The 24,761-nt window shown below is 42.8% G+C and overlaps 1 protein-coding gene across 4 annotated transcripts in view; it reads left to right on the plus strand.

Annotated features, from left to right (window-relative positions):
* Positions 1–23,417, plus strand: part of LOC141273000 (uncharacterized) — a 34,059-nt gene extending 10,642 nt beyond the window's left edge. The window contains exons 2-8 of one of the 4 annotated variants that reach the window (XM_073684278.1): positions 7,856–7,923; positions 10,454–10,566; positions 15,249–15,446; positions 15,531–15,654; positions 16,181–16,277; positions 16,368–16,480; positions 20,625–23,417. In XM_073684278.1, the coding sequence (XP_073540379.1) occupies positions 10,495–10,566; positions 15,249–15,446; positions 15,531–15,654; positions 16,181–16,277; positions 16,368–16,480; positions 20,625–21,670 (1,650 nt within the window). In that variant the 5' untranslated portion in view covers positions 7,856–7,923; positions 10,454–10,494 and the 3' untranslated portion in view covers positions 21,671–23,417. Of the gene's footprint in view, positions 1–7,855; positions 7,924–10,453; positions 10,567–15,248; positions 15,447–15,530; positions 15,655–16,180; positions 16,279–16,367; positions 16,481–20,621 lie in introns of all 4 variants that reach the window. The other 3 variants (XM_073684277.1, XM_073684280.1, XM_073684279.1) reach the window with 3 other exon arrangements.
* Positions 23,418–24,761: the final 1,344 nt, after the last annotated feature.

Below are 24,761 nucleotides of genomic sequence, written 5' to 3' on the forward strand. Positions count from 1 at the left end.
AGGAGGAGCAGACTGTGGTGTCCTGTCTGTTATTATTATTATACAGGAGGAGCAGACTGTGGTGTCCTGTCTGTTATTATTATACAGGAGGAGCAGACTGTGGTGTCCTGTCTGTTACTATTATTATACAGGAGGAGCAGACTGTGGTGTCCTGTCTGTTGTTATTATGAGGAGCAGACTGTGGTGTCCTGTCTGTTATTATTATACAGGAGGAGCAGACTGTGGTGTCCTGTCTGTTGTTGTTATTATTATTATACAGGAGGAGCAGACTGTGGTGTCCTGTCTGTTATTATTATACAGGAGGAGCAGACTGTGGTGTCCTGTCTGTTATTATTATACAGGAGGAGCAGACTGTGGTGTCCTGTCTGTTATTATTATACAGGAGGAGCAGACTGTGGTGTCCTGTCTGTTATTATTATTATACAGGAGGAGCAGACTGTGGTGTCCTGTCTGTTGTTATTATTATTCAGGAGGAGCACACTGTGGTGTCCTGTCTGTTATTATTATACAGGAGGAGCAGACTGTGGTGTCCTGTGTGTTATTATTATACAGGAGCAGCAGATTGTGGTGTCCTGTCTGGTATTATACAGGAGGAGCAGACTGTGGTGTCCTGTCTGTTATTATTATACAGGAGGAGCAGACTGTGGTGTCCTGTCTGTTATTATTATACAGGAGGAGCAGACTGTGGTGTCCTGTCTGTTGTTATTATTATACAGGAGGAGGAGGCTGTGGTGTCTTGTCTGTTATTATACAGGAGGAGCAGACTGTGGTGTCCTGTCTGTTATTGTTATACAGGAGGAGCAGACTGTGGTGTCCTGTCTGTTATTATTATTATACAGGAGGAGCAGACTGTGGTGTCCTGTCTGTTATTATTATTATACAGGAGGAGCAGACTGTGGCGTCCTGTCTGTTATTATTATACAGGAGGAGCAGACTGTGGTGTCCTGTCTGTTATTATTATACAGGAGGAGCAGACTGTGGTGTCCTGTCTGTTATTATTATACAGGAGGAGCAGACTGTGGTGTATTGTCTGTTATTATTATACAGGAGGAGCAGACTGTGGTGTCCTGTGTGTTATTATTATACAGGAGGAGCAGACTGTGGTGTTCTGTCTGTTATTATTATTATACAGGAGGAGCAGACTGTGGTGTCCTGTCTGTTATTATTATTATACAGGAGGAGCAGACTGTGGTGTCCTGTCTGTTGTTATTATACAGGAGGAGCAGACTGTGGTGTCCTGTCTGTTATTATTATTATACAGGAGGAGCAGACTGTGGTGTCCTGTCTGTTATTATTATTATACAGGAGGAGCAGACTGTGGTGTCCTGTCTGTTATTATTATTATACAGGAGGAGCAGACTGTGGTGTCCTGTCTGTTATTATTATTATACAGGAGGAGCAGACTGTGGTGTCCTGTCTGTTATTATTATTATACAGGAGGAGCAGACTGTGGTGTCCTGTCTGTTACTATTATTATACAGGAGGAGCAGACTGTGGTGTCCTGTCTGTTGTTATTATGAGGAGCAGACTGTGGTGTCCTGTCTGTTATTATTATACAGGAGGAGCAGACTGTGGTGTCCTGTCTGTTGTTGTTATTATTATTATTATACAGGAGGAGCAGACTGTGGTGTCCTGTCTGTTATTATTATACAGGAGGAGCAGACTGTGGTGTCCTGTCTGTTATTATTATACAGGAGGAGCAGACTGTGGTGTCCTGTCTGTTATTATTATTATTATACAGGAGGAGCAGACTGTGGTGTCCTGTCTGTTGTTATTATTATTCAGGAGGAGCACACTGTGGTGTCCTGTCTGTTATTATTATACAGGAGGAGCAGACTGTGGTGTCCTGTCTGTTATTATTATACAGGAGGAGCAGACTGTGGTGTCCTGTCTGTTATTATTATACAGGAGGAGAAGACTGTGGTGTCCTGTGTGTTATTATTATACAGGAGCAGCAGATTGTGGTGTCCTGTCTGGTATTATACAGGAGGAGCAGACTGTGGTGTCCTGTCTGTTATTATTATACAGGAGGAGCAGACTGTGGTGTCCTGTCTGTTATTATTATACAGGAGGAGCAGACTGTGGTGTCCTGTCTGTTATTATTATACAGGAGCAGCAGACTGTGGTGTCCTGTCTGGTATTATTATACAGGAGGAGCAGACTGTGGTGTCCTGTCTGTTATTATACAGGAGGAGCAGACTGTGGTGTCCTGTCTGTTATTATTATACAGGAGGAGCAGACTGTGGTGTCCTGTCTGTTATTATTATAGAGGAGGAGCAGACTGTGGTGTCCTGTCTGTTATTATTATACAGGAGGAGCAGACTGTGGTGTCCTGTATATTATACAGTAGGAGCAGACTGTGGTGTCCTGTCTGTTATTATACAGGAGGAGCAGACTGTGGTGTCCTGTCTGTTATTATACAGGAGGAGCAGACTGTGGTGTCCTGTCTGTTATTATACAGGAGGAGGAGACTGTGGTGTCCTGTCTGTTATTATTATACAGGAGGAGCAGACTGTGGTGTCCTGTCTGTTATTATTATACAGGAGGAGCAGACTGTGGTGTCCTGTCTGTTATTATTATACAGGAGCAGCAGACTGTGGTGTCCTGTCTGTTATTATTATACAGGAGGAGCAGACTGTGGTGTCCTGTCTGTTATTATTATACAGGAGCAGCAGACTGTGGTGTCCTGTCTGTTATTATTATACAGGAGCAGCAGACTGTGGTGTCCTGTCTGTTGTTATTATACAGGAGGAGCAGACTGTGGTGTCCTGTCTGTTATTATACAGGAGGAGCAGACTGTGGTGTCCTGTCTGTTATTATTATACAGGAGCAGCAGACTGTGGTGTCCTGTCTGTTGTTATTATACAGGAGGAGCAGACTGTGGTGTCCTGTCTGTTATTATTATACAGGAGGAGCAGACTGTGGTGTCCTGTCTGTTATTATTATACAGGAGGCGCAGACTGTGGTGTCCTGTCTGTTATTATACAGGAGGAGCAGACTGTGGTGTCCTGTCTGTTGTTATTATTATGCAGGAGGAGCAGACTGTGGTGTCCTGTCTGTTATTATTATACAGGAGGAGCAGACTGTGGTGTCCTGTCTGTTATTATACAGGAGGAGGAGACTGTGGTGTCCTGTCTGTTATTATTATTATACAGGAGGAGGAGACTGTGGTGTCCTGTCTGTTATTATTATACAGGAGGAGCAGACTGTGGTGTCCTGTCTGTTATTATTATACAGGAGGAGCAGACTGTGGTGTCCTGTCTGTTATTATTATACAGGAGGAGCAGACTGTGGTGTCCTGTCTGTTATTATTATACAGGAGGAGCAGACTGTGGTGTTCTGTCTGTTGTTATTATTATACAGGAGGAGCAGACTGTGGTGTCCTGTCTGTTATTATTATACAGGAGGAGCAGACTGTGGTGTCCTGTCTGTTATTATTATACAGGAGGAGCAGACTGTGGTGTCCTGTCTGTTATTATTATTATACAGGAGGAGCAGACTGTGGTGTCCTGTCTGTTATTATACAGGAGGAGCAGACTGTGGTGTCCTGCCTGTTGTTATTATTATACAGGAGGAGCAGACTGTGGTGTCCTGTCTGTTATTATTATTATACAGGAGGAGCAGACTGTGGTGTCCTGTCTGTTATTATTATACAGGAGGAGCAGACTGTGGTGTCCTGTCTGTTATTATTATTATTATACAGGAGGAGCAGACTGTGGTGTCCTGTCTGTTATTATTATACAGGAGGAGCAGACTGTTGTGTCCTGTCTGTTATTATTATTATACAGGAGGAGCAGACTGTTGTGTCCTGTCTGTTATTATTATTATACAGGAGGAGCAGACTGTGGTGTCCTGTCTGTTATTATTATACAGGAGGAGCAGACTGTGGTGTCCTGTCTGTTATTATTATACAGGAGGAGCAGACTGTGGTGTCCTGTCTGTTGTTATTATTATACAGGAGGAGCAGACTGTGGTGTCCTGTCTGTTATTATTATACAGGAGCAGCAGACTGTGGTGTCCTGTCTGTTATTATTATACAGGAGCAGCAGACTGTGGTGTCCTGTCTGTTATTATTATTATTATACAGGAGGAGCAGACTGTGGTGTTCTGTCTGTTATTATTATTATACAGGAGGAGCAGACTGTGGTGTCCTGTCTGTTATTATTATACAGGAGGAGCAGACTGTGGTGTCCTGTCTGTTATTATTATACAGGAGCAGCAGACTGTGGTGTCCTGTCTGGTATTATTATACAGGAGGAGCAGACTGTGGTGTCCTGTCTGTTATTATACAGGAGGAGCAGACTGTGGTGTCCTGTCTGTTATTATTATACAGGAGGAGCAGACTGTGGTGTCCTGTCTGTTATTATTATAGAGGAGGAGCAGACTGTGGTGTCCTGTCTGTTATTATTATACAGGAGGAGCAGACTGTGGTGTCCTGTATATTATACAGTAGGAGCAGACTGTGGTGTCCTGTCTGTTATTATACAGGAGGAGCAGACTGTGGTGTCCTGTCTGTTATTATACAGGAGGAGCAGACTGTGGTGTCCTGTCTGTTATTATACAGGAGGAGGAGACTGTGGTGTCCTGTCTGTTATTATTATTATACAGGAGGAGCAGACTGTGGTGTCCTGTCTGTTATTATTATTATACAGGAGGAGCAGACTGTGGTGTCCTGTCTGTTATTATACAGGAGGAGCAGACTGTGGTGTCCTGCCTGTTGTTATTATTATACAGGAGGAGCAGACTGTGGTGTCCTGTCTGTTATTATTATTATACAGGAGGAGCAGACTGTGGTGTCCTGTCTGTTATTATTATACAGGAGGAGCAGACTGTGGTGTCCTGTCTGTTATTATTATTATTATACAGGAGGAGCAGACTGTGGTGTCCTGTCTGTTATTATTATACAGGAGGAGCAGACTGTTGTGTCCTGTCTGTTATTATTATTATACAGGAGGAGCAGACTGTTGTGTCCTGTCTGTTATTATTATTATACAGGAGGAGCAGACTGTGGTGTCCTGTCTGTTATTATTATACAGGAGGAGCAGACTGTGGTGTCCTGTCTGTTATTATTATACAGGAGGAGCAGACTGTGGTGTCCTGTCTGTTGTTATTATTATACAGGAGGAGCAGACTGTGGTGTCCTGTCTGTTATTATTATACAGGAGCAGCAGACTGTGGTGTCCTGTCTGTTATTATTATACAGGAGCAGCAGACTGTGGTGTCCTGTCTGTTATTATTATTATACAGGAGGAGCAGACTGTGGTGTTCTGTCTGTTATTATTATTATACAGGAGGAGCAGACTGTGGTGTCCTGTCTGTTATTATTATACAGGAGGAGCAGACTGTGGTGTCCTGTCTGTTATTATTATACAGGAGCAGCAGACTGTGGTGTCCTGTCTGGTATTATTATACAGGAGGAGCAGACTGTGGTGTCCTGTCTGTTATTATACAGGAGGAGCAGACTGTGGTGTCCTGTCTGTTATTATTATACAGGAGGAGCAGACTGTGGTGTCCTGTCTGTTATTATTATAGAGGAGGAGCAGACTGTGGTGTCCTGTCTGTTATTATTATACAGGAGGAGCAGACTGTGGTGTCCTGTATATTATACAGTAGGAGCAGACTGTGGTGTCCTGTCTGTTATTATACAGGAGGAGCAGACTGTGGTGTCCTGTCTGTTATTATACAGGAGGAGCAGACTGTGGTGTCCTGTCTGTTATTATACAGGAGGAGGAGACTGTGGTGTCCTGTCTGTTATTATTATACAGGAGGAGCAGACTGTGGTGTCCTGTCTGTTATTATTATACAGGAGCAGCAGACTGTGGTGTCCTGTCTGTTATTATTATACAGGAGGAGCAGACTGTGGTGTCCTGTCTGTTATTATTATACAGGAGGAGCAGACTGTGGTGTCCTGTCTGTTATTATTATACAGGAGCAGCAGACTGTGGTGTCCTGTCTGTTATTATTATACAGGAGGAGCAGACTGTGGTGTCCTGTCTGTTATTATTATACAGGAGGAGCAGACTGTGGTGTCCTGTCTGTTATTATTATACAGGAGGCGCAGACTGTGGTGTCCTGTCTGTTATTATTATACAGGAGGAGTAGACTGTGGTGTCCTGTCTGTTATTATTATACAGGAGGAGCAGACTGTGGTGTCCTGTCTGTTATTATTATACAGGAGGAGCAGACTGTGGTGTTCTGTCTGTTGTTATTATTATACAGGAGGAGCAGACTGTGGTGTCCTGTCTGTTATTATTATACAGGAGGAGCAGACTGTGGTGTCCTGTCTGTTGTTGTTATTATTATACAGCAGGAGTAGACTGTGGTGTCATGTCTGTTGTTATTATACAGGAGGAGCAGACTGTGGTGTCCTGTCTGTTATTATTATACAGGAGGAGCAGACTGTGGTGTCCTGTCTGTTATTATACAGGAGGAGCAGACTGTGGTGTCCTGCCTGTTGTTATTATTATACAGGAGGAGCAGACTGTGGTGTCCTGTCTGTTATTATTATTATACAGGAGGAGCAGACTGTGGTGTCCTGTCTGTTGTTATTATACAGGAGGAGCAGACTGTGGTGTCCTGTCTGTTATTATTATTATACAGGAGGAGCAGACTGTGGTGTCCTGTCTGTTATTATTATACAGGAGGAGCAGACTGTTGTGTCCTGTCTGTTATTATTATTATACAGGAGGAGCAGACTGTTGTGTCCTGTCTGTTATTATTATTATACAGGAGGAGCAGACTGTTGTGTCCTGTCTGTTATTATTATTATACAGGAGGAGCAGACTGTGGTGTCCTGTCTGTTATTATTATACAGGAGGAGCAGACTGTGGTGTCCTGTCTGTTATTATTATACAGGAGGAGCAGACTGTGGTGTCCTGTCTGTTGTTATTATTATACAGGGGGAGCAGACTGTGGTGTCCTGTCTGTTATTATTATTGTTATACAGGAGGAGCAGACTGTGGTGTCCTGTCTGTTATTATTATTATACAGGAGGAGCAGACTGTGGTGTCCTGTCTGTTATTATTATTATACAGGAGGAGCAGACTGTGGTGTCCTGTCTGTTGTTATTATTATACAGGAGGAGCAGACTGTGGTGTCCTGTCTGTTATTATTATACAGGAGGAGCAGACTGTGGTGTCCTGTCTGTTATTATTATTATACAGGAGGAGCAGACTGTGGTGTCCTGTCTGTTATTATACAGGAGGAGCAGACTGTGGTGTCCTGTCTGTTATTATACAGGAGGAGCAGACTGTGGTGTCCTGTCTGTTATTATTATACAGGAGGAGCAGACTGTGGTGTCCTGTCTGTTATTATTATACAGGAGGAGCAGACTGTGGTGTCCTGGCTGTTGTTATTATACAGGAAGAGCAGACTGTGGTGTCCTGTCTGTTATTATTATACAGGAGGAGCAGACTGTGGTGTCCTGTCTGGTATTATTATAATCATCTGTTATAAAAAAAAATAAGTATATAATTTATTATCTATCATTTATATCAATATAGAGATTAAAAGTGTATTAAACCATATAGTTACCAAAAGGAATATAGCATGACTGTAAAGTTTAATAGAATAACATGTGATATCTACAATCACACATGACTCAATTCCTGAGAAGTGTGAAGAAACAGTAAATGGCTCCTGTGGAATCCAGTATTCTTAAGAATTCTATCTATAGTCTGCTATAAGAATCGGCCTCAATCTGCTGTTGATATTCAGTATGTTAGACACACACTGTATTGCCTATATAAGCTTGATCAAAATGCGTTGGACAACCTGCTGAGTATTCAGTCTCCTTGTTAACAGGCAATAAAAGAAATTTATGCTTTGGATTCCGATATCCTTTTCTTTCACTTAGTAAAAGCTGAAATTCTCCTGAGAAACTTGGTCTTGCGAACTGGAACCTATTATCTCTACCCTCACCTGGTGAGTATTGATACCGTGCACTTGGAAATCTGAGACTTCTTAAAAAAACGTCCTGAATTGGTGTCATAGTCCGAAGGGAACTGAAGTCGACTGCATCTGATAAGACCATTTTATTATTAATATAAATTAGGAAATATTTTTGATCCAGTATTTTGGTTCTACCCAATATTCTTCTTATGTCTCTTGACTGCACTAGCATTCTCTGGTGCTGGCAGTGAGAGTGGGAGGTAACGAAACCGCAAGTATGAGATTTGCATACATGCGGTCACGTGCCAACTAGATGTTTGGCTTCACACACAATGAATTGAGCAAGGTCGGACACGTCTAGTCAGAATGTGGCCAGAAGTATACAAATCACATACTTGTGCGCACATGACCGTCCACTCTTGCCACCACCAAGGGAGAATCCTAAAAGTTTGCAGTGCATGTGCTGTGAGAACTCAGAAGCCTGCAGTCACCTACACTGCAGACTTTCATCTCAACTTTGGACAAACCCTTTAATTATAAAATGAAGCCCTGTAGCCAATCCTAACAGTGTGTAAGTTACTCACTGTCTGGATTCAGCTCTGCTTGCAGGTTCCAGCAGTCCTCACACGGCCCCTTCATCCATATGCGATTTTCATGCTTATGGTCACGTGACAACGAGTTTCTGTTCCTGCGTCTCTCAGTTTTCCAATGAACCTTGAGAGAATTATGAAGAGCAGTTCGTCTAAGTGTACAAATCGCATATGTGCTTTGGGGTGGAGGGGCGCCAAACTGAGTTCCTGCCCCGGGTGCCGGAAAACCTAGATACCTCTGCTCTTACCCTCAGGGTGCCACATGCTGCAGCCATCATACTTCCGTAGAACAAGTTTTTATATCGATCACCCTCCAGGCATCTTTCTTGTATGACTCTGTTACTATCACACCTGGTTTTAGAAAGATGCGCCACACTAAACCCATCCACACTCATGTCTATACCTTTTAGACAGGGAATCACATGACTGCTTACACTCTCTTAGAAAAAGCACTGCCCAGAGCAGATATTAAAGATACGCCAATTACAGACAGTGACTTAAAGAAGGTGTCCACTACTTTGGACTCCTTGTCATATCCCATGCTAGGCCTCGTTAAAATAAAAGCGCCTATACTCACCTCGCGTGCTGGCTCCATTCCTGCGGTGTCAGCACTCGCGTTCTCGGAGCAGTGGTGCGGCTGTATGACACGTGATGCCCGACGCCCAATCAGAGCTGGCGTCACTGTCCCCGCTTACTGTCAAATTGCACATGAAGAGGAGGTCAGAGAGCAGCCACAGCCCGGACTTCCTCTTCATATTCGATTTGTCCAAAGGCGAGGGCAGTGACGCCAGCTCTGATTGGGCATCGAGCATCACGTGTCATACAGTCGCACGAGAGTCCCGGGGAGAGCGAGTGCTGACACCGCGGGAACGGAGACGGCATGTGAGGGGAGTATAGGCGCTTTTATTTTATCGGGGCCAATCATTTAGATCAAGAAGGGGTTGTCCAAGTAGTGGACAACCCCTTTAAAGGCACCTGTCACCAGGATTGTGCTCAGGAAACTGCAGGCAGTGTCAGGTGGGTGACATTACACTGATTGATACCTGGGTTGATGAAATCCATCCTGTGGTTCTTGTGTAATCTTTACTATCAGTTTGGAGATAATGATATGCAGGAGGAGCAGATTGTGGTTCCCTCTTTGTCTGTTTTTTTTATGTATTTCTATGTTGGTTAGAATACAAGAGGAGAATAATAAAAGTAATGAACAAAGTCATCAACTCCTCCTGTTGAATATGTGTTTGGTTATTATAACTCAAAGGAACAAACTCCTGTATTAAAGGGACTGTCCGCCCCTAAAATGTTTTTAAAACCATGAAAGCTATCAGTAATGCCCTAAAATAATGAAAGTGAAAGTATACTTATCTTACCTATCCCTTGCTGGATCTCCCACAGGTCTCCATAATTCCTGTTCAGTACAGAAAGGCATGTGACTAAAGAGTCCTTGCGGTGGCTAGTGATTGTTTGCAGTGGTCATATGTCCATCCGGCAGTAATAGTTGTACAGAGACTGGTTTTGTACCTTCTTTGCTGTCCAGATGGACATGTGACATTCAGGAGGCAGGAACGGGTCGTCGCCTAATGAAAGGGGTACATTCTGTGTGCCCAGTGCGCCACAAACCCAATTTTCCAACAAAACCATTCTGATAGGTTGGCAAATCTGTACTATAACAGAAGCAGACTGCAGTGTCCTGCCTGTTAAGATGGGAGGAGTGGATTTTAGTAATCTACCATGTATGGTGATCAGTAGTCAGAAGATTCAGATTTTGGAGTCTCTTCTTTCATTACGATACAGAAGATAACTCCAACCTATGTCTATGATTATAATACTGGGGGAGTAGACTTTAGTGTGCTGTATGCATCTAGCTCCTATAATCCAGGAGGAGTAGGCTATTGTCCTGTTAGTCATTTACTTTCACAATCTGTTTTTTGTCATGTAATCTTTAGCATTATGCTTACTTTGTCACCTTTCTTTAGATGATATGGTCTTCATTTCTATATAACCATTCAGGAAGGACATGGATGGAAGTCACTTGTCTGAGGAGATATTAACCCTCACCCTCAAGCTGATCTACCTGCTAACCGGAGAGGTGAGAGAAAATAGGAAATTATGTCATATGAGGACATTCCCATTCCACCCCCAATTTTGATGGCGTTAGCCAACTATATTGCAGACCTGGGCAAAGAGTAGCCTGCAGGGCACATGCGGCTCTCTGACTGTGCCGGTGCGTCCCGCAGTCCAAACAGTGAATACAGTGGTTCATGGGAAGCACGATTTGGCTTGCCCTTGTCCGGTATCTGTAACCTCAGGACTAGATACTCGTGAATACAATGATGGACAGGAAGCCACCCAGTTCCTTTTTCATCATTCAGACTGTGTGAATGAGTCTCTACACACACTGTATAGAAAATGGCATAAGAAATGCCTATATCTGATCCATTATAGTAACTGGAAAAACACTCAAGAAAGCAATAAATATGCAACAAAAAGAACAGGGTCCAACCTTAGTTCAAAATAGAGGGAAACTATTTTTCCATTTAAAAATAGATTCTTTATTAAATATATAAAAAAAATGAACAGATGTAAATAACAATTGAGCAAAGAACAATCAAGAAAATGACAGATGGGAACTAGATAAATTACACATGAGCCAGAAAAAGTCTATATAAACAGATGCATATCCCTTATTAACAATGAGAGTACAAGTATAATAACAGTCAATGAAAAATAAACTGTATATCTGTGAATACAATGTATTACTTTTTGGTTCTGTAATCACATGTCTATGCAAAGTGCAAAATATTAGCTAAAGAAACCTGCAGTAATATGCCTTTTAAATTGCCTGTAAAAACTGACATGCCCAGCAAACAGAATGATAAAGGTAGAATGGCATACTTGGCTCTATGTGAACCCATCAGACAAAACTCCTGAGGAAGACAGGCGAAACATACTTTGGGGCACTCGTCTGATGAGTTCACATAGAGCTAAGGCAGCCTCCTGTCCAGCTGCCTGGTACCACTGATCTGCACACTGGACCAGAGTCCCATGAATCGATGCACTCATCTCTAGTCCTAGCTGTCCTGCATACAGCGGAAAGTCCGGGATTTGAGACTACGCCCTGCAGTCCTGGGTGTCTTTTGAATTTCCCTTACTGCCCCTTTGGCATCTTCTCTTGCCGGGGGAGAAAGAAATGGTAAATGGTCGTGGATTGGGTTGTGGCTAGGGGCATGGCAACTGAGGGTCTGTGGGGTCATAGTACTGTGGGGGGGGGGTTGTGGGGACATCATACTGTGTGTTGGAGGGGAGTGGGGTGAGCTGTTGATCAAAATACCGTATTTTTCGGACTATAAGACACCCTGGACCATAAGACGCACCTAGGTTTTAGAGGAGTAAAATAGAAAAATAAATGTGGTCATGATGCATTGTTAAGGGGGAGGGGGCCTGCTGCTGACACTGTTATAGGGGTAATGTCCCTCAGTTCTGTTAATACCCCCCCATCCTGGTATATATGGCCCTCATCCCCATCCTGGTATGCATGGCACCCCAATCCCCCATCCTGGTATTCATGGCACCCCAATTCCCCATCCTGGTATGCATGGCACCCTTCATCCCTCATCCTGGTATGCTTGGCACCCTTCCATCCTGGTATGCTTGGCCCCCCATGATCCCCATCACGCTGCACACCAAAAAAATACACAATTATGCTCACCTCCTCTCTGCTCCAATGCAGCATCCCTCTCTGCTGCCAACACTGATCTCACTGTGTGAGCCATTCATGGCGTCACTGACATGCGCTCTCACACGGTGAGATGCTCTGCCAGAATAGTCACTGTTCCCCACGCCGGGACTGTGGTCACCGCTCCCCACGCAAATTCACTCTCCTAGCGGGCACACATGACCGCCGAGCGCAGCAGGAGCCGCGCTGCAGGTACAGTGTGCGCCCTATTAAGGAAAATGAATATTCACTGCTTTCCACGTCCATGGGTGGGGGAGCAGTGAATATTCATTTTCTTTTGTAGCGGGCACCGTGTAGGCTGAAGCAGGTGGCTCCTGCCTCCTGTGCCCTGTTACACCCCCCCCCCCAACCCACAGTATACATATTGTGACGGATCAGCTCTCGGATAGGCGCAGGTTCACACAGGGATGCAGTCCTCAGGTTAAAAACAAACTCGTGGTTTATTAAATGTCCATAAACCAACCAGGAAAACAAAACAGAAGACTCTTTCTGGCACAAAAGATAAAACAGAACAAAACTCAAAGTAACAAGTCCATACAGAACGGCCTCAGCCGTTTAAATGTAGTGCTTTTCTCTGCTTCCAGCAGACTGAGCAGCACACGCAAGTCTTCTTCACCTTGCACAACACACAGCACCACTGAGACAGGCACAGCTGTCTTAAATCAGGACATTTCAAGACCTGGACTGGAGGTAAGTGAGCATATCCCCCCCCAGCTCTCAGCTGCTCGTAAAACCCGGCCCTTTAATCTGGGCCCATTAACTCTCTCTCAGCACTATGTGTGCTGGAGCCTGCTTCTCTGGGACCTACATCACCGAAGCTTGGTACTTCGGGGACACATACCTTCCATCCATGACCTGTCCGGCAGCAACCTTACAATATATATTCGGTCTATAAGACGCACCCCCCACTTTCCTCCAAAATTTTGGAGTAAAAAAGTGTCTTATAGTCCGAAAAATACGGTACATCTATACTTAGTAAATTGGCTGAATAGCAGGAGCAGTATGATTTATAAACTTTATAAAAAACAGTAAATTATATGGTGTTGGTTAGCTGCTACAGGTATGAATACATGTTACAAGAAGCCCTATTGTAACATGTGTTAATAGTAGCTGCTGCTCAGCATGGTCAATTCCGCTCAATATTGAATGATAAAAGTATAAATAATAATAATGTGCAGACTTAAGTTCGGCCCTCTGCAACAGTCAGGGGTCTCTCATGTGGCCCCTTGGGAAAATGAATTTGAGATAGATGGTTAATAACAGTTATTTGAAGTGTATGGGCACCTTTAGTATCACTTGGCTTCACTTATGATGAAAATTAGTTATTTGGATGCCTTATATTACACTGCTCAAAAAAATAAAGGGAACACTTAAACAACAGAATATAACTCCAAGTAAATCAAACTTCTGTGAAATCAAACTGTCCTCTTAGGAAGCAACACTGATTGACAATCAATTTCACATGCTGTTGTGCAAATGGAATAGACAATAGATGGAAATTATTGCCAATTATCAAGACACACTCAATAAAGAAGTGGTTCTGCAGGTGGGGACCACAGACCACATCTCAGTACCAATGCTTTCTGGCTGATGTTTTGGTCACTTTTGAATGTTGGTTGTGCTTTCACACTCGTGGTAGCATGAGACGGACTCTACAACCCACAGAAGTTGCTCAGGTAGTGCAGCTCATCCAGGATGGCACATTAATGCGAGCTGTGGCAAGAAGGTTTGCTGTGTCTGTCAGCGTAGTGTCCAGAGGCTGGAGGCGCTACCAGTAGACAGGCCATTACACCAGGAGACGTGAAGGGGGCCGTAGGAGGGCAACAACCCAGCAGCAGGACCGCTACCTCCGCCTTTGTGCAAGGAGGAACAGGAGGAGCACTGTCAGAGCCCTGCAAAATGACCTCCAGCAGGCCACAAATGTGCATGTGTCTGCACAAACGGTTAGAAACCGACTCCATGAGGGTGGTATGAGGACCCAACGTCCACAGAAAAGGGTTGTGCTCACAGCCCAACACCGTGCAGGACACTTGGCATTTGCCACAGAACACCAGGATTGGCAAAGTCGCCACTGGCGCCCTGTGCTCTTCACAGATGAAAGCAGGTTCACACTGAGCACATGTGACAGACGTGACAGAGTCTGGAGATGCCGTGGAGAGCGATCTGCTGCCTACAGCATCCTTCAGCATGACCGGTTTGGCAGTGGGTCAGTAATGGTGTGGGGTGGCATTTCTTTGGAGGGCCGCACAGCCCTCTATGTGCTCGACAGAGGTAGCCTGACTGCCATTAGGCACCGAGATGAGATCCTCAGACCCCTTGTGAGACCATATGCAGGTGCGGTTGGCCCTGGGTTCCTCCTAATGCAGGACAATGCCAGACCTCATGTGGCTGGAGTATGTCAGCAGTTCCTGCAAGATGAAGGCATTGAAGCTATGGATTGGCCCGCCCGTTCCCCAGACCCGAATCCAATTGAGCACATCTGGGACATCATGTCTCGCTCCATCCACCAACATCACGTTGCACCACAGACTGTCCAGGAGTTGGCGGATGCTTTAGTCCAGATCTGGGAGGAGATCCCACAGGAGACCATCTGCAACCTCATCAGGAGCATGCCCAGGCGTTGTAGGGAGGTCATACAGGCACGTGGAGGCCACACACAATACTGAGCCTCATTTTGACTTGTTTTAAGGACATTACATCAAAGTTGGATCAGCCTGTAATGTGTTTTTCCACTTTAATTTTGGGGGTGACTCCAAATCCAGGCCTCCATTGGTTAATAAATTTGATTTCCATTGATGATTTTTGTGTGATTTTGTTGTCAGCACATTCAACTTTGCACAGAACAAAGTATTCAATGAGAATATTGTGTATTATTATTTTATTATGCTTACTTATATAGCGCTATCATATTCTGCAGTGCTTATAATCTTTTGTCCATTTTTTTCCCTACTAAATCATCTATGCAAGGCCAACAGTAGTCGAGATTCGTTGCACATTGTGTTTAGTGGTGATTGTTCTTGTTTTCACACTTGCAGGAATGCGTGGTAATTAAAAAGATCACTGGTGAAGTTGTGACAGCCAGCAGTATTCCCAAGTCCGAAGGATGGCACAGGAACCAAAGCCCCATCATGGCTCTTCCCCCTCACTCACTGATGCCAGAGTACATGCCAGAGTACAGTGATCAGAAGATCCTGGACCTCGCCAACAAGATGATTGAGCTGCTGACTGGAGAGGTGAGCGCTGCTGGGAATACTGGGACATTATACAGGAACACAAGGGATGATGTGTCTGGATGATGATGTATCATTGTGTGTCAGGTTCCTATAAGGTGTCAGGATGTCACTGTCCATTTCTCCATGGAGGAGTGGGAGTATATAGAAGGACACAATAATCTGTACAAGGACATCATGAAGGAGGACCAAAAGCCCCCAACATCACCAGGTAAGATGAGATTTTGGGGATATTTGTTTATTTTTTACTTTAATTGCATGCATTTTGGGCTAAAAATATTTTTTTTGCAATTGGGTTTCATTCAAATTTTTGCACCGTTTTGCTTCAATAGCCTTAGTGTTACATTGTATTTTCCTGGCTGCAGACTGAGTAAACTGAGAATCTGTCAGTGAGCTCACTCTGACAGGAGAGTTTGTAACTTTTTTACCTGTATTTTTCTGAGCTCATTTCAGCTAGTTTATGACCACAGACCACATTGATGTTGAATGTGTAAGCAAATCAATGAGCTTATAAAAGATAATCTGTGCTAATTATTTTATGAAACCCCAAATGCAAAAATAAGTTATAGCCCGAAACATACCGTATGTATTTCAATATAGAAAAAAATGTACCCAAAGGTGGACTACCTCTTTAATTGATTAGAAAAGCGAGAACAGTTTTGTTGGTGTCCTCCTAACTTTACCCTGTATTGTATTTAGTCACGGTGTTTTGATTATTTTTTTTTATTTTTTTTCAGATGAATCAAGTCAGAGAAATTCTCCAGAGAGATGTCTGAGTCCATTGTATTTCCAGGACTATGTGCAAGAAGATCCCACTATCACTGCGGACCAGCAGGTACATATCGTTATCGCATGTAACAGTCTCGCCACACATGGTGGTCTGTAAGGATGCCCTTCACCATTATTCTTTTATTCATTTTTGCTGTGTGAGGATGAACAACTGGGTGATGTTAAAGCTACAGCAGAAGAAAGTGAGCCGCATTGGACTGATAATCAGTGTTGTGCAGAGGAGGACATTTCTACAAATGGCAGTGCAGGTATGCAATCACTAGTAAACATTGTGTGTACTGTACCATGGCGATCATTATTAACATTCTCTGTCCTACAACAAACCAAAAATGAAAACTCTAAATCTGACCTCTTACTAGAAGAATTTTTGTCATACTCAAAAGGCTACAACGCTTCTAACTAGTGATTCTTTAAGGAACAGCGGTCTCAATATTAACCCAGGCAGCCAGGGGGGCCTAACAATAGCCCTCCTTACTGCCATTTAGTCCTGTTATTAGACTAACAGTTGGGTCTAATAACAGGACTGTCAGTTATGATGATGTGGAACATGGGCTTCAGGGGCGGACATACCATTGGTACAGCCACAAATGGGTCCATCAGGTAAAGGAACCCACTTCTACCTACAAAGCGGGTGAAATTGTGCATCTTGATGAAATATTGGACTGCTAAGGGCCCATATATTGTTTTTGCACAGGGGCATTCCTTTATCTATATTTGCCCGATAGGCATAATACGCTACAATACAGATGAAGCTACGAAAATATGGTATATAAAGAAAAATTGCTGTTAATCCCCTTAATACCTTCACGACATTTGCCGTACCTATACAGCGGTATGAAAAAGTGTTTGCCCCCTTCCTGATGTCTTATTCTTTGGCATGTTTGTCACAAGTAAATGTTTCAGATCACAAAACAAATTTAAATATTAGACAAAGATAATACAAGTAAATACAAAATGCAGTTTTTAAATGAAGGTCTTTATTATAAAGTGAAAAAGAAATCCAAACCTACAGGGCCCTGGGTGAAAAAGTGATTGACCCCCCCCCCCCCCTCCTCCTCCCTCCCTTAATTTATGTTTTAACTGTGGCTTATGTCTTTGGGAAGCAAAGTTTTCCTGTGGACAACCCCGCAACGTAATCGCGAGTGCCTGATTGTTGACATGGCAACCCGATGTAGTCATGGCAACCCAATGTCGTCATGACAACATCTGCCAGCTGTGGCAAGCCTGTTACACCACGCTGAGAGCATGATCTAAGAGGCTTCTGTCAGTTCAACACTGACAGGTATAAAGCATTTCAATGCATTATACCAGTGATCAGAGAGCTAAAAGTTAGTCTCATAGAAGGACTAAGTAAAAGAGTAAAAAAAAAAAAAAATTGTAAAAATATTCTGAAAAAAATATTATACCCATAAATACGTGCCGTTGTTTTTTTTTATGTATGTTTCCTGCTGTTCTGGCACTTCAGGGCCTCTTCCAGTGGGTCATGGCCCCTGCAGACCATAACCGTAAAATCTGCACTATAATATTACCTTCTGAGCTTTCCATTGTGCCTGAAAAGTACTTCCAAATTATATGTAGGGTATTGGCGCACTTAGGAGAAATTGCACAACAAATTTTGAGGTCTATTTTTTTCTATTAGCCCTTTATAAAAATTAAAAAATTGGGACTAAAACAGCATTTATAGTGGTAAAAATGTAGTTATTCTTTCTTCACTGCTTGATGGTATAAAATTCTGTGATGCTCACGTGTTAACATGCTCACTACACCCCTAGATAAATTCATTGGGGAGTATAGTTTGTAAAATGGTGTCACTTATGGGAGGTTCATTTTCTCCTATTATCCCTTTTGAAAATGTAAAATTTGGGGCCAAAGCAACATTGTAGTGGAAAAAAAATGGTAATTTTTCCATTGGCTCGGCCCAATGTTATACAATTCTGCGAATCGCCTGAGGCTTAAAAATGCTCACTACACCCCTAGTTGAATTCCTCAAGAGGTATAGTTTCCAAAATGGGGTCATTTGTTGTGGTTTCTTTTGTTTTGGTATGTTAGTTTCTCTTCAAATGTAACATGGCATCCGCAATCTATTCCAGCCAAAATTGAGCTCCAGAATTCAAATGGTGCTCCTTCCCTTCTGAGCCCTGCCGTGCGCCCAAACAGTAGTTTTCCGCCACATATGGGGTTTCGGCGTACTCAGGAGAAATTGCACAACAAATTGCATGCTCCATTTTTTCTTTTTACCCTTGAGAACATGGCAAATTTTGGGGGAAAAGTAACATTTTCATTTTTTTTCTTCCACTTTGCTTTAATTCCTGTGCTGCAACTGAAAGGGTAATAAACTTATTGAATGTGGTTTTGAGCACTATAAGGGGTGCAGTTTTTAAAATGGTGTCACTTTTGGGTATTTTCTGTCATATATGCCCCTCAAAGTCACTTCAAAAGGTGATGTGGTCCCTAAAAAAAAATTGTGTTTGTAAATTTTGTTGGAAAATTGAGAAATTGTTGATCAACTTTTTAACCTTTCATACAGACTGTGTGTGTAATTTGCATCACAAAGTGAAATTTACATTCCCCCCAAATGGCTGCAGCCAGCGCATGTACAGTAGCATCTCTCATTTGCCGACAGATGCTACTGCGCACGCACAGGCGCCATTTTGCTTTTGGAAAAATAATTTGGGTGCAGCAATATGGCGCTGCGCATGCACAGTAGCATCTCTCGACAGAGAAATGCTATTGCTCAAGCGCGGGGGCCATATTGCTGTCGGCAAATTTCTTTTTCCTGTAGCAAAATGGCGTCTGCGCGTGTGCAGTAGCCAACAAACAAATGCTCAGTAGATGCACATGTGTGCAGGACAACAAACATTCATATAAACACATAGACATAGCTCACAGACAGCACACACTATACATACCTCACATACACAAAATCCCCACACTGCTTGATGCTGGAGGCAATGAAGATGTTCCTCACTATGAGCTGCAGGTTCTCCTGCTCACAGCAGCACTGTCACAGCAGACATCTCCCTGCCCTCTCCTCTGCTGGGACTGCTGACAGCAGCCGCTTCTACCATCACCAGGAGCAGCACAGTACACGGGTGGATACAGGACAACTTATCTCACAGCTCAGTATGGTGAGGTAGGTGCTTGGTCTCTGGCTATCCCTCCCCCTCAGAGGCGCCATTCAGGAGGACAGGAGCAGTGGCCAATGAGCGCTTCTCTCACTCTGATGGGAGAGGTTCAGTGGCCAGTGTTCTTATCCTTCACTGTACACTCCTCTTTCAATGACAGGCCCTCACCAAAAGTCCTGAAGCTCCCCAGAGTGTAAGGCCTGTGGTGACATCACATTCACATAACAGGTCACATGATCGTGATGTTACTCCAGGTTGTGAACCAGTCTCTACATCGCAAGCTTCACTGATAATATCATGATCAGTGAAGCTCCTGCTGTAGACATTAGGGCCCCCAAGGGAGTGGGGGCCCTAGGCAGATGCTTAGTTTTCCCTGCCCTAATGCCGGCCCTGATTATGGGGGTGTTCACTTATTATTTTTTTTTATTTTTGTAATCCACTTAAAGGGAATGTCTGCAGGTTTTTGCTATGTAATCTGAGAGCAGCACGAGGTACTGAGGGTTCACTTGATGACTGCTCTGTATTCCACTGGGTCCATTATCAAATCTCACACCACTTCAGCTGCTGTAAAATCAAGACTGTTATCAGTTCTGAGTTGCAAATTGGCACGTAACCTATAGAGACTTATATCATTACACATGTGACGTTTCAGCGTCCTGTGATAAATATAAGTGGGTCACTGGAAATCTTTAATGAACGCTCCTCGTACTTGGCTGTGTGTTACTGTTTCAATAAAATCAGTGTTTGAGTAGGAGATTATCCCTACAGGACTAGGTGTCTCGTGCTTCCTAGTCAACTGCTCTGTATAACCCCGCATACACCACTGATTGGCAGCTTTCTATCAATGAACAGTGTACACAGAATGCTGGCACAGTGGTGTCAGTGGGGTTATACAGGGTTCAGCATTCTGAGCACTGCTAAATCCGCATGATTTGTATCAATCTATTGATATTAACAAAATTTCCACCAGAGAATGTCCTTAGAATAATTTCTCTATTTAAATGGTGTGAATCGTTAAATCCGGCCTTCTGTCCCCTACTAAGACATTTTGACTCCTGTATAATATAATTCATAATGCGATTTTGATACTTGCTACATTTATTTCTTCTCAAGTACTCTAATATAGCCACCTACCATGTGGCTAAACATTGAAGAAAACTTTTTATTTTTGGAGCTTCTCTGTAAAATTAATGTTGTTGAACTCTGGTATTGAGTATGTCATAGAGACATTAATTCTTATGAACTGATTTTATTGTTCTCCCAGCAGATGGAACCATGATGAGAACGGATTCGGATGAACATTTCATTTTCTCACCAAGCTATGACACACAAGATAAAACACTTAAAAAATCCAGTAGTTCAGATTGTTCCCCAGTACATCAGAGTGTCGAGCAATCCTCTGATCCTCACGTTCACACAGAAACTTTTCAGAACCCACATTCAGTTGATAAAAGCCTTAAGATATTCACTTGTTATAAATGTGGGAATTATTTTTCTACCCATGATCAACTTCATGACCATCAGCAAAACCACTTGGAAGAGAAGCCATACGTGTGTTCTTCATGTAAAAAATGTTTTTCAGATAAAGAAACCTTTTTAAACCACCAACAAATCCACACAAGTGTAGATGCTTTTAAGTGTTCGGAATGTGGAAGACGTTTTAGCCAGAAGTCCCACCTTAATAAACATTACAGAAGTCACACAGGAGAAAAAGCATTTCCCTGTTTGGAATGTGGGAAATGTTTTACCCAGAAATCCCATCTAGTCAATCACCAGAGACTTCATACGGGAAAGAACATTTTTCCGTGTCCAGAGTGCCGTAAACCCTTTACATTGAGATCACAGCTTGAGAAACACCTGCGAATCCACACAGGAGAGAAGCCATATTCGTGCCTAGAATGTGGGAGATGTTTTAATCAGAAGTCTGTACTCAATAACCATCTAAAAATCCACACAGGAGAGAAGCCATTCTCGTGTGCAGAATGTGGAAAGTGTTTTGCTAGGAAATCGAGTCTTTTTGGACATCAAGTTGTACACAGAGGGGAGAGGCCTTTCCCATGTTCTGTTTGCGAGAAAAGCTTTAACCATAAATCTACTCTCCTTAATCACGAAAGAAGTCACACTGGAAAGAAGCCATTTGCGTGTTCTGAATGTGGGAAGTGTTTTACGCGAAAATCAGGTCTTTCATTACATTGGACAATTCACACTGGGGGAACGCGATTCTCATGTCTGCTGTGTGGTAAACTGTTTGCAAACAGATCGAGGTTCCTCAAACATCAGGAAACTCATTTAGCTGAGCACCCGCTATCATGACCTGACTGGGAAATGTTTTATACAACTGTCAGAACTTATTCTACATCAAGAAAATCACAGGTGACAACAGTAGATAACCACAAGAAACAAAGTGCAATTTCAGGCAGGTACAGACCTAGTCTACAGTCTATGGATGGAGATAATTGCTCTTCTTTAGAAACTGGCACAGCAAGGATACATCAGCCTTCCATCCTATCTAATCCTAGAAGTTTAAGATCTTTGACTTTTATGCTGAAAAATTTGGTAGAAGATCTTTAAAGAGCTGTCTAAGATTACAAAAAATGTCTACTTACTTTTCAGCAACAGTGCCTCATATCCATGGACAGGTATAGCAGCTCTGTTAAATGGAGTTGAGCTTGTTTGTAACATGGCTCATAGACAAGAGAAATGCTTTTTGTAAACAGAATATCTTTATCGATAATCTAAAATAACCCTTTTAATGTTTAAAATATTTTAAAGAGTTGTCCTAATTCGAGAACAGAGCTCTTTAGAAGTTTAATATACAGTACATTGAATATAGCAGTGGTTTGCATGTACAGATACCAGTCCATTCTAACTAGCCATCTCAAAGCTCCTGATATAACCTGTGGATTGGTGATAAAGAGGTTGTCCCATCTCAACAAAAAGTCCTATGATCACATCGCACCCTAGTGGTAGGTTATGTGGTGGAGCGCAGCGTCCAATATGTACATCACTAATTACATACTCCCAGTGTAGGACACGTTTAAGTATGTTTCACTGTACTAAAACATTTCATCAATCGCTCATGAAATATGGTAAACCTAAAGCTGTTACAGCTAAGTATTTTTTGTTCTTCAACCCCTTCCTGCCATGTGATGTGTGTGGATGTATAGAGCAGGTTTAGGAGCTGAACCCACTCTATACAGGGCAGAAGGCTTTTGTGTTACACAGCTGATACCTGCTTCTAACTGTAGTGATCAGAGGTAGTTTCAAGTCAAGGTACTTAAAGATTACAACCCCTATTCCAAATAAGTTTGGACACTATAAAATGTAAAGAAAGCAAGAATGCAACGATTTGGAAATCTCTTGATTTGATAGCAGCAACGCATCTCAAAAAAATTGGAAAAGGGTTACAAAGGCTGGAAAAGTAAGTGGTACTAATGAATAGCAAATGGAGGGTCAATTTTCAACTAAGTCACATGACTCTGTATAAAAAGAACATCTCAAAGACGCAAAGTGTCTCAAAAGCAAAGGTGGTGAGAGGTTCACCAGTAAGTGAACTGTGTCTAAAACTTATGGAACAATGTCAGCAATTTTTTATTGAGGAACATTTTTCTAAGACTATGCATATCCCTCCATCTACTGAACATGATATCAAAAGATTCAGAGATTCTGGAGAAATTCATGTGCACAAGAGACAGGACCTATAGAACATATTGGATGCTCATGATCTACAGGCCCTCAGGCAGCACTGCATTGACCCCTTAAGCCCCCGTCTCACATAGCGAGATCGCTAACGAGATCGCTGCTGTGTCACGGTTTTGGTGACGCAACAGCGACCTTACCAGCGATGTCGCTATGTGTGACACTTTGCAGCAATCAGGCCCCTGCTGTGAGGTCGCTGATCGCTGCAGAATGTCCTGGACCATTTTTTGGTCTTTGTCCTCCTGCTGGTCAGCACACATCGCTGTGTGTGACCAGCGGGAGCAGCGATCAGGCTGGTAACCATGATAAACATCGGGTTACTAGGGGCACACGCGCACTTAGTAACCCGCTGTTTATCATGATTACCACTCTGCTATGGTGAGCGGTAACCTCCCGCTCACCGTAGCAGGCTAGTAACCATGATAAACAGCGGGTTACTAGGTGCGCGTGTGCCCCTAGTAACCCGCTGTTTATCATGGTTACCAGCCTGCTCCTGCTTCAGCAGGCTGGTAACCAGGAGCAGGACATCGTGGAAAGATTTTTTCCACGATGTCGCTGCTCCCCTGATCGCTGGTGAGCCTGCCTGTTTGACAGCTCAACAGCGACCACATAGCGACGCAGCAACGATCCCTGACAGGTCGTATCGTTGTCGGGATCGCTGCAGCGTCGCTAAGTGTGACGGGGCCTTAAGTGGCAGAGCCAATTTTTACTGTCCTGACAAGGCCACATTTTTTAAATCTGACCAGTGTCACTGTATGTGGTAATAACTCTAATGCTTCAACATATCCCAGTGATTCTGAGACTGCTTTTTTGTGACAGAATTGTACTTTGTTAGTGGTAAATTTAAGTCCCTATGTTTTGCGTTTATTTGTAAAAATACTGGAATTTTGGCGAAAAATTAGCAATTTTCAAACTTTCAATTTTCTTATCCTTTAAACCAGTTTGTCATGCTGTACAAAATAATTAATAAATAACATTTCCCATATGTCTACTTTTACATCTGCATCATTTTTTTCAAAAGTCATTTTATTCTGCTAGGATGTTGGAGAGGTTAAAATTTTAGCAGCAATTTCTAATTTTTTCAAGAAATTTATAAAACCTGTTTCTTTTGGGACCTATTCAGATTTAAACAGACTTTGAGGGGCCTATAAATTGGAAACTTCCCAAAAGTGATACCATTTAAAAAACACACCCCTCAAATACTTCAAAACAACTGTCAGGAATTTTTTTTTAACCCTTTAGGTGCTATACAGAAATTTAATGCAAAGTGGAATAAAAAAAAAATATTTTACCTCTAAAATGTAGCTTTAGCCCCAATCTTTAACTTTTACAAGGGATAGCATGACAATTTGTTACCCAGTTTATTATGAGTGCACTGATACCCCACATGTAGTCAGAAACCTCTGTATGGACAAATGGCAGAGCTCAGAAGGGAGGGAGCACAATTTGAATTTTGGAACACATTTGTCGTAAATAGATTGTGGGCGCCATGTCACATTTGTAGGGCGCCTAAGGTACCTAAAAAGCAGAAACCCCCCACAAGTGACCCCATTTTGGAAACTACACTCCCAAGGATTTTATCCAGGTCTATAGCGACCATTTTGAACCCACAAGTATTACACAGAATTTGATAACATTAGGTCATCCTATTGAAAATTATATATATATTATTTTTTCAAGAAAATGTTGCTTTAGCCCCATGTTT

This window comes from Phyllobates terribilis, unplaced genomic scaffold (genome assembly GCF_046119375.1).
Source record: "Phyllobates terribilis strain yellow unplaced genomic scaffold, ASM4611937v1 Scaffold_5__5_contigs__length_657084704, whole genome shotgun sequence".
Taxonomy (NCBI): Eukaryota; Metazoa; Chordata; class Amphibia; order Anura; family Dendrobatidae; genus Phyllobates; species Phyllobates terribilis.